Source organism: Electrophorus electricus, chromosome 13 (assembly GCF_041902795.1).
Source record: "Electrophorus electricus isolate QZ-2024a chromosome 13, ASM4190279v1, whole genome shotgun sequence".
NCBI lineage: Eukaryota > Metazoa > Chordata > Actinopteri > Gymnotiformes > Gymnotidae > Electrophorus > Electrophorus electricus.
In genome coordinates, this window is record NC_137509.1 from 7525522 (window position 1) to 7536586 (window position 11065).

The 11065-nt window shown below is 45.5% G+C and overlaps 1 protein-coding gene across 1 annotated transcript; it reads right to left on the reverse strand.

Annotated features, from left to right (window-relative positions):
- Positions 1–54: 54 nt before the first annotated feature.
- On the reverse strand, positions 55–7656 carry chrnb1l (cholinergic receptor, nicotinic, beta 1 (muscle) like). Its single transcript, XM_081694712.1, has 11 exons — positions 7431–7656; positions 6792–6925; positions 6331–6375; positions 5446–5555; positions 5028–5136; positions 4705–4852; positions 4281–4466; positions 3754–3977; positions 3426–3601; positions 706–847; positions 55–526 (listed from the first exon to the last, which is right to left on the reverse strand). Exons 1-11 carry the CDS (start codon positions 7492–7494, stop codon positions 386–388), a joined length of 1479 nt encoding a protein of 492 aa, XP_081550838.1. The 5' UTR covers positions 7495–7656; the 3' UTR covers positions 55–385.
- Positions 7657–11065: the final 3409 nt, after the last annotated feature.

Sequence of the window (11065 nt, forward strand, 5' to 3'; positions counted from 1 at the left end):
GAAAGGTAAATAGGCCTACACTCTGTCGCCCTCTTCCTGCTGCTGTAGGAACTACAAGCTGAAAATATCAAACGTAAAACAAACAAACAAATGAGCAAACAAAAAATAGGTGTCCGTACAAAGTCCTCAGGCCTTGGGCCACAGCTATGGAGCATTCATGTGTGAGCTTCCTTAAGGTGAAGGAAAGCTCTGAAGTGCTGCAGGTCCGGGGGCTGTGTGTGTGCGTGTGTGTGTGAGTGTGTGAGTGTGTGTGTGTGTCTGTGTGTGTGTGTGTGTGTGTGTGTGAGAGAGTGTGTGTGTGTGTGTGTGTGTGTGTGTGTGTGTGTGTGTGTGTGTGTGTGCGTGTGTGCGTGTGTGTGTGAGTGTGAGTGTGTGTGTGATTTGCTCAGGGAAAAGGGTTGTCTGGTGTGTGGTTAAAACTGGCATCCAGGAACATGGCCAATGTGCCCAGGCTGGTGATGATGATGAAAAGCCAGAGGAAGAGGCGGTCCATCACCATAGCGATGTACTGCCAGTCATCTGTCATCTGCAGGCACACACACAACATGTGATCTTGACATTTTATGTAAAATTATAAACAAATTGTAAATCAGTCTGCATAGCCCATGGCTTTTCAAGGAGAAAGAAAAGTTGAATTGTGTGTGTATGTGTGTGTGAGTGTGTGTGTGTGTGTGTGTGTGTGTGTGTGTGTGTGTGTGTTCTCACAGTATCATCCACATCTTGCTTTTTCAGTTGCTCTGCCATGTAGGTGACAGCAGTGATGGCAGATTTGAGATCAGGAGGCAAGATTAGACAGTAGCTGTCAGTGTCAAAAAACCTCTGGAGCTTCACTGTGTTATTGGTATGACTGTAAAACACACACACACACACACATGTGGTATCAACACACAACCCAACACACTTTAGTTGCTGGTATACATGTGTTCTGTATCCAAAATATTTACATACTCTTTTCAAACATATTTCACAATGTTTTTTTTGTGAAATTTATGTCATTACACTGTTTTAATACTTGTGATTGTACAGAACCATTTAAACCCCAACACTGAATACTCCATAGAGTTCTATGCCCTGTGAAAACCTTTCTTTAGAGTAAAGAGATACAAACCTGACTCCTGGTGCTAATTATTCAAATGCTATAAATATCCTATTAGTGACCATCAGTCAGCAGTTTCACAGTTTGATTACTATATTTAGAGGCTGACACATATAAATATGCATTTAACATCGCCAACAAAATAAACCCCACCATTTTTGAGCAACACATTTTGTTTTAGAAAGACATTGAAAAATTACCACACATCATATCTATGGGTTTGGTCCATTCATAGACAATATAGTAGAAGACACAGAGACATAAAAGTGTGCATGCAAAAAAGGGCTATAGACAAAGAACAGACACTGAGCCATAACACATAAACGAGCATACATACGTGCACATGCAAACTCGTGAAGGTAAATATGACTGCACTGGCATGTCTCATATGTCTCCACTCCTCAACCCTCGTCAACCCTCCCCATCTCCCCATTGTCAGAATGCCAGTGTATCGCTCCTGGTGCTGGACTATATAATCACATTCAGCACCAAACCCCGAAGCTCTATTGTGCTGTTTAGGTTCTGATGAATATTTTTGTGCTCACAGTAGTTGAGATCAGTGCTTTTGTGCTGCTTTTCTGCAGTGGTTCTCTTGCCCACTTCAGAGGACTCTGTGTTTGCGTGTTTCATAGCTCTGCCAGATCCAATCCAGCTCAGAAAGCCCTTTAAGACGCTAATGTGTTTAATTAGGTGGGTTAGAAGGGGGCAATCCTGAAATGTGTGGACTGCCCAGGGTTGGGAAAGCTAGTACTATAGTGTATGAACAGGGTTGGGAAGTGTGCTATAGTGTATGTGTGCTTGCACAGGTCTCTTGTACATATTATGCATTCTCCAGAAGACATTTTTGCCAACATGGTTTATATACCAACCACCATGCATCTGGAACACTACACACACACATACATACAGTGATTCACACCTTTGTGTGCACAACCACACCCACACACCCACACCCACACCCACCCACACACACACACACGCACACACACAAACACGTGCTTGACCACACAGCCTTAACACTTTTACACGCAAATGTACACATCCACACATATATACAGACATGTGCTAGCATGGGCCACCACACACACATACCCCCACACACTTCTCACAGATGTACACATGCGTGCTTCACATTCAAAGTAAAACATTCACACAACTTGTGTGCAACAAGTTCCTTCTACAGTTTGTAGCCACACTCCACACATGTAAATTTACACATTTAACATCTCCACACATGTAATAACAACCAAAAACATTTCACTCCTGTGCTTTCCAGCCCAGAAAGCCCAACCAAGGTGTTTCATGTCATTCTTTAACTAAACTGTAGGCTCACCATCAAGATTTAGAGCAGTTGTAAACTCGTTTTGAAAATGAAGAGAAAGAGAGTGCCAGAGCAACGATTCATATGTTATTCCATCACAGCAAGTGAGAGAGAGAGAGAGAGAGAGAGAGAGAGAGAGGGGGGGGGAGAGAGAGAGAGAGAGAGAGAGGGGGGGGAGAGAGGGGGGGAGAGAGAGAGAGAGAGAGAGAGAGAGAGGGGGGGGGAGAGAGAGAGAGAGAGAGAGAGGGGGGGGGAGAGAGAGAGGGGGGGAGAGAGAGAGAGGGGGGAGAGAGAGAGAGAGAGAGAGAGAGAGAAAGAGAGAGAGAGAGAGAGAGAGAGAGAGAGAGAGAGAGAATGACTGCTACAAAGACAAGCACTGGGACACCATAGCTTCAGGTATTACTTCCTCAGCAGTGCTCAAGGATGCACTTCCCATCAGCCCTTCCGTCGATCCCTCCCTCCGAGCCCGCGATGCCTTCCTCTGTGTCCGGGGTCAGGGGGAGGGATTACCCTTTAATGCCCAAACTAAACAGGGGCTTAGGACTCTGGCGACAGTGGCAGGCCACTGGGCTTAGATAGGCGCTGGTCAAATGCCCCAGGAAGGAGAAGAGAAATGGACACCAGCACAGTTCCATGGAACCGTACGTCCCCAGGGACATCTTCTCACAAACACCATGCACGGTGGACCAGGACCCTGTACTGGGTGGACACAGTGTACCGTGGATAATGTTCAGAGTTTGGTGCATTGGTGCTTACAAGCCAAAGCCAAAGCTGGACTATATCAATTCATGCTGTCATGGCACTCATTCTTCCTGAAACTCAACTCAGTTTCTTTATTATAGATTGACAACTGATGTACCAGCGTTAGGACAAAAATCCATGCATCGGTATATTTCATTAGAATGTTAATCGGTGTTGACTGATTACAATGAAAACAATATAAAAAGATATTAGATGTTACGATGTTAGGATTCTTTAGCTTTGTTAGGATTCTTTCCAGTGTCTTACCTTCCCTTCCACGGCAGGACCAGCTCAGGGTTGATCTTCCGGACAAAGTATTCTCCTCCAGGTCTGCCGCTGTGGGGGCTGAGTTGGGGTTGCTCGTCAGCCTCCTGCTCCTCAGCGAGCACTTCTGGGCGTGGTCTGTCCATGCCAAGATAAGGAGGCAGCAAATTGATGAACACCTGAGAGATTCAAGGAGATGTCAGTCATTTGTGACATTTTACCAGACTACAGTAACCTATAGAATATAGCTGGAGAACAGTCTCGTGATAAAAGCAAATTTGGACAGCAGTTTTTTAGTGAGATGCTTGAGAGCGAGGCTCTGTGTTCTGACCGTACGCATCCACTCGGGCATGTAGTGACTGCTGGATGTTCTGTGGTGCAGGTTCAAAACCACCACACTTAGGATAACCGAGAACGTCACCAGGATCATGGTGAACATCACATAGTTGACAATAATGGGGATCCCCAGAGACGTCTCCGGGACTTTGTCTGCTAGCAGTAGCATGAAGACAGTGAGAGTGATGAGGACAGAGATGGACAGAGTCATTTTCTCTCCTAAAGGGAAGAAGGTCAAAAGAAGAATAAGAAGATCAGAAATCTACACATGGACAACTACAAATGTGAGGTAATAAATGACTGAATGTTTTGTGAAATCCTTTTACAAGCAACATTGTGAGCTGTTTTTAGCATGTTGCTAAAAGTCAACCAAAGAATGAATAGAATGTGGACTGGAATAGCCCAGTCTCTCAAAACTATTAAAAGACACGTGCATAACGGTCAGCTTTCCGACTCCACTGCAGAGCCAGTTAACTTGATCAACTTTAGGTGTGAAGTCTTAACTATGCGATGCTAACCCACCTGCCCCTGGGGGCAGATAGAAGACAAATATGGCCAGCACACTAGTGAGGATGCAGGGCACAATGATGTTGATGATGTAGAAGAGTGGTTTCCTCTCGATAATCAGGTAGAAAGTGATATCCTCGTAAAGGTCTTCCTGGACATTCTTTCTGGACGGTTTGTGGCAGATCTGCCACTCGCCATTCTCTGAGGGGAGAGAAGAGACCTGGGCCAGTGCTGACTGCACAACTCCTGTGTTAGCGTTGGCAGTGTTGGTCATTTATGTTGAGTGTAGAATGTTATATGATTTATCTAACACAGTAAATTAAATGGTTTCCAAGGTTTTAAGTATGTGCCATGTCCTTTAAATTTATTTATAAAATATATAAGGAAAAAAGATCACAGTCAGTACTAAAAAATCTAATAATGGCTGAAGATGTCTGACCAGTAAAAGCGTTTTTGTCGATAACTATTTCATGAAGTTCATTTCCGGCATCGTCCAGGCCGTACTGTAAGTCCACCTCGGAGGCGTCGTATGTGTATGAGCGAAACACCATTGTGCAGTTCTGCCAGTCAAAGGGGAAGTAGGCCACCTAGAAAATCAGAGTTCAAAGCTATTGTTGGTAATGGTTTGCCTGGAAATAATACAATAAATCTTATCACCATGATATAATGATTGCCAGAACATTAGATCCACGAACAACACTGGCAGTAAACAGTTTAAGGGATGATTTGAATTTCTGACAGTGTTACTGTAGCAGGCCGTACCTCAATGGAGCAGGAACTGCGATACAGAGCTGGAGGTAGCCAGGAGACAGAGCCATCGCTGTTAACCAGCACATTCACATATAGAGCCACGTCGAACTGCCCGTCGTTACTGCAAAATGGTCAGTAACCTCTCAAGTTACGCTGCTCTTCTCGTTTTCTCATCTAACACTTTCATCTTCTCGACTGAAGAGTTGTGACACTTAGAGTTATGCTTAAATGGAAACGCTATTATTCCCCTGAGCTCTCCAGGAGCTGAATAGCTCAGTTCACTGGAGTTCCTGCTACACATTAATACGAAGCCAGGACGGGTGGCAAGTCATATTTATAGTAGCGTGTTTGGGGTCTGCCACTGGTTACAACTTGAGCTTATACTCTTAATATGAAAGTGGCAGACCGATGCATTGCGGTGGCTACTTACTTGTTGATTAGGTATATGTCTGGACGCCAAACTTTGGCGGGGGGGACTCGGATAACATCTATATTCTCATAGTCTTTTGGGTTCCAGGACAACCTGTAGTCAGACCATGCCTGTAGTGGTGGGAGAAAGGTAAGAACCAGAGGAGCAAATGTGGAGAAAACACGATGGAGCTGAAACAACAGGGTGAGTCTGGGGTGTGTGTGTTAGCCTTCAGAAACCTGAGATGCAACGTAACACTCTTCTTCTGCACCCACACTCACCGGTCAATTTCTAGGTCCCCTTTTCTTACAGTTCTACAGACCGGAGCAGATCTGTGCTCTCACACAATTTGTCAGCCGTTTACCACTATTTCTGCAGTTTCTGACCACACGACCACGGCTGAGGAGATATTATTTGGATGTCAGACAGTGCTACAGCACTACTGCCAATAAAAAATGAGCTGCTAGTGGCACCAGTGACACCGGTGTCCCTGGAGTTCTTACATGCCTCAGTGCCGCTACTGGATAAGGACTGCCAACCAACCTGCTAACCAACAGATGTCCAGCCAACAGAAAGTGACCACCGATGCAGAGGTGAAGAAGGGCCAGAACAAGCTGTGAATCAGTTGGTCCGAACCTGCTGACGGTGCACTTAGAATGTGTGTCTCTTATTACTGAATATTTCTAATGACATAGTGTCACATTCATATGAGATAAGGGCAAACTAATGACTAAGAGCACACTAAAGTCTCATCTTGCGCTTGGAAGCGAGAGGCACATGACAAAGGCTCGGTGTACAGCAGAGGTGGAATTACCGGCACTTATGGAAAGTGTGACAAGTGAATTAAAGGCACAGGAGGGAACAGGGTGAATGAGCAGAGGAAAGCAACGGGAGCATGTGTCTCACCATGTTCATGAACACGTTGGTCGTCATCTCCTCATTCTTCTCATTCTGCAGGAGAGGCCACATGCTGATATTAGCAAACCGTTAAATCTCTGCTGTGTGTGTGTGTGTGTATGCTGTGGTGGAACATTCAGTCCTGTCAGATCAAAGCTAATGGCCTGTGCAACGGTGACAGTTCAGTCAAGCTCTGAGTTGCAGCCGTGGTAAATGATGGGGGGAAAACTAGTGACTGCACTGCGGCGTTGTAGAAAGCCCAAGAGGGGGCGCCATGCAGACAGATGGGCTCCTAATGCCTGCTGTTAATGTCACTGAGTCTAGACCCTCAGAGGAAGGATATGTGTAAATGTGTGCACGATCGAAACCACAATATATGACTGAAGGGGATCTGTAAATGATTAATGCGCAATGTGTGTGTGTGTGTGTGTGTGTGTGTGTGTGTGTGTGTGTGTGTGTGTGAACCTCACCAGACCGATGAGCTGCACTAGGGTCATCCCGACTCTGACTATCACTGTCTCGTTCCAGGTTCGAGCAGGCCGCACCTTCAGATTGTAATTGTCAAACAGGTCCTGTAGAAGTCTCCGCTCTGCCTCAGAGCCTCCTGCATTCAGTATATGACTATTACTGAGTGCCATAAAAGAGGGATTTTGGAATACTTTGTTTTAGGTTTAGTACTGATAAATCCTTTGGAATCATTTTCACTAGTCGGTCATTAGTGGATGTAGGACAAATGTTGCCACGATTAGACCTTTGGGGGTTGGACGACCGAAGATATTTGTGGTTGTGTCGTACTGTATGTCATCTTTATATGACGTGAGTTTGGCATGTGAATTTATATTTGTATGTGGAACAGAATGACTAACAACAAGCCAAAGAATCTAGAAAAATTGGACTGTCAAATATTTTCACATCCCATCATATCATACGTCATCATTTTAATTCATATTCCTTATTCTTATGAACATACTGCAACTAATCCGTGTCACGAAATTATCGTAACATACCTTTGAAATAAAGTGCAACAGAAAGACACGTGACCTTTTCAGTAAACACACACACACACACACACACACACACACACACACACACACACCAATCTGCCTTACCTGTAAGAGCAGGCACACTGCAGCACCACAGAACCCAAAGCAGAGCTTTCATCCTCTGCTCCATGCTCACCCCCGGCTCCACCCACACACGGAGCCCTTCTCCAGGTGCAAGAACACAGAGCGTCACACACTCTCGTACACGCACACACACATTCACAAGTCCTCTCTCCTCGTTCTTCTCCTCATGCAATTGGATGGAAAAGTTCCTCTGGGCTAGAACAGCAACATCCACCGCCGCCTTGGCACGATCACGCCAGCCCCTCTGTCCTCTCCTGCGCGTCTCCGTGCAAGTGTGTGCGGCAGCCTGTGGAACGGCCTCGCGTGATTGGCTGAGGATGGGGAATTACAGGAGGGAGGGAATGGTCACTTACACTTTGAGGCAGCTGTAACAAAGGCACCTGTTGATGATGATTGTGTGTGTGTGTGTGTGTGTGTGTGTGTGTGTGTGTGAGTGTGTGTGTGTGTGTGTGTGTGTGTGTGTGTGTGTGTGTGTGTGTGTGTGTGTGTGTGGAGTGAATGAGAGAGGGAATATATGACAATGGGGATATTTTGGCGGTGACAACAAAGTAAAGAGGAGAGCATGAACATTCTCCCCCAGGGGGGAGACACACACACACACACTCACACACACACACACACACACACACACACACACACACTCACACACACACACACACACTCATACACTCATACACACACACAAACACACTCACACACTCACACACACTCACACACACTCACACACACACACACACACACACACACTCACACACTCACACACACACACACACACACACACACACACACACACACACACACACTCACACTCACACACACTCACACACACACACACTCACACACACACACACACACACACACTCACACACTCACACACACTCACACACACACACACTCACACACACACACACACACACACACTCACACACTCACACACTCACACACACTCACACACACTCACACACACACACACACACACACACACACACTCACACACTCACACACTCACACACACTCACACACACTCACACACACACACACACACACACACACACACTCACACACTCACACACACACACACACACACACACACACACACACTCACACTCACACACACACACACTCACACACACACACACACACACACACACACTCACACACACACACACTCACACACACACACACACACACACACACACTCACACACTCACACACACACAGACACAAACAGATACAAAACACGGGGTGTAGGCGCCTGACACGTCTTTCAGACGCAACCTTTCAACATGCCACATTCTCTTTCATTCTCCTGCCTACATTCCGTCTCTCTGTGTCACGCTCTGCCTGTCTAACTGAGCTCCCTCCACCCCTCTCTGTTGTGGTCAGCTTGTTCTTTGTGTCCTCCAGTGGTATGGCAGGCATTCACTGGAGATACCCAGTCACACCAGTAGAAAGCATTAGACACACACAGACATGGAGACAAACACCCTCTGGAAACCATTCCTTGTAACTGGAACTCAAAAGCCTTTAGCAGGTGAGGAATGTAATGCTTCGCGTCACTGATTATTGATTATTGAATGATTATTTAAATATTTTCACCCCTTCGATAAAAGATGGAAAATGGTATTAAGAATGCCATCTACCATCTCTGCCCACGGTCTCCATGACCTGTGCGCTATGCCCACACTCCATGGGAGGCGGCCAGTCCGTGTGAACACAGTCCCGCCACGGGTACCGCCACTCAGCCTCCGCACTGCAGCGACACACTGGAGGCTCCGAACAGACCTTCTCCTCCTGAGTTCCACACACTGAGGCAGCTGTGTGTGTCTAGTCAGAGCTGGACATGAAAGCGCAAGGCGGAGTCGTGTAGGAAGAGAGAGGAGTGAGAGAGGCAGCGTTGAGCGGCGCTGGAGGGCTGGGTAGATACGGTGTGGGGGAGACAGTGTGGAGAAGAGCTGCCTAACGCATGCACCCAGCAAAGATGTCCACACCTCCCACTGGATTCAGCAGTGAGCCAAGAAGGGTTCAGTTAAATGGTTCAGATGGAAAGCAGAGACAGCTTGAAGTGGCTAAACATGCTCTGCAAGTTAGCACAAACCTAGAATCTACCAGATATACGTGTTACATTTTACGTTTACATTTTTGGCATTGCTCTATATTAGAGCAAAATGGAGCTTAACAGGGCAATCTAACATGGCAGCTATATGGGTCTGATAAGAACTATTTGGCTAATATTATAAACATTACAGCATGGTACACCATCAGGAACATGAACTCCCCTTTCATACAGAATGTACAACATGGTTGTACTGAATGGAGACCATAACTAAAAATGCGTAAGCAGCCTGAACATAACATTTGGAGATATTGCAAGAATGGCTGCACTGTGTCCTGTGGTCCTAGAGCTCACCTGGTAAAGTAGGTAGAACAAGCGCAGGAGGGTCATGGGTCTGACTCCCAGGGAGCACAGCCCTCATCATGCGGGTTAATATAGACGTAAATGTAAATATCGCCTAAAGATAACTGGAGATCTTATGAGTTTTCACGCCATGTTTAAGGGGACAGAAACATTTCATGTACTTGACTCTTCCAATCCCCGTCGTTCTGTAGGCGGCAAGCCTGCCCAGCCGGTATGGCGTTTGTGGTACGGGGCGGGCCAGTCTGATTGCTCGTGCCTGCTTTGGGAAAAGGAAGAAAACGACTGTACATTCTGCAGTGTAGCAGTTATCAGATTATCTGATTACAGTGGGTGGTTTCTATTAAAAACACAGTCCCCTTTCCCAGAACAGAGGACCAGTACCAAAGCATACCAGTTTGTCCAAGCAAGCACCACCTAGAAACTCAAATGATTAAACAAATGATCTGCCACTACACATTACAGAACTAACTGCTCAAAACTAAAAGAAATATTTAGATTTTACATTGCATAAAGGTTTAAACAAGATACAAAAATAGTTAATAAAATTGCATGTCACAATGGGGACTACTTATAAGGAAAGGAATCACACTGCGGGACTGCTTCCTGTTTGTAATGGAATAGTGGAATGTGTTCCTGAAGTGTGGGCTGATTTAAACATCTGTGGCATCTTCCTTTTTTAACAAAATCAGGAAACGTGTCTCATACACAAATGGATCATTTCATGCATGCAGTCACATTGGTTTTGTCTGTGTATGGCACAAGTACATCGGCATACATGTTCTGCCAGACCTGAGCACACCACCCAGTCCACACACTACAACACGCGGTGTAGGACTCTGAGCCTGACTGACCTGTTTAAGAGCTTGAAAGGGTTTGTTATTCTCAACCTTATACCTCTAGAATTGTGACGAAGCATTAGCCATATTGACACATGTGCAAAGGTACACTTATACCAGTTTTAATGACATGTTTATTTTAGAAAATTCTGATTAAGAATTTCAAGGAATATCAAGCACTTTATAAATAGTTTAGGGACTATAACCCATTGTAACTCTTTTTTTAATTAAAGGGGTAGTTCAACCAAATAGTTGTAAACCAATGTATATAATGTTAGTGTGTCCAGCTGCCATATCATCATGCTAACTTGTTCATTCGTCATTAGCCGTGCTGGGATGGATGTACTATTGCTCTATGGCTG

Excerpts from the sequence above, each read along its gene's own strand:
- chrnb1l (XM_081694712.1), bottom strand. The coding sequence starts at position 7,494 with ATGGAGCAGAGGATGAAAGCTCTGCTTTGGGTTCTGTGGTGCTGCAGT. Across the intron at positions 4,853-5,027 it reads GCAGTTCCTGCTCCATTGAG|GTGGCCTACTTCCCCTTTGA; the intron begins GTACGGCCTGCT and ends CTGATTTTCTAG. Across the intron at positions 3,602-3,753 it reads TGCCCGAGTGGATGCGTACG|GTGTTCATCAATTTGCTGCC; the intron begins GTCAGAACACAG and ends TGAATCTCTCAG.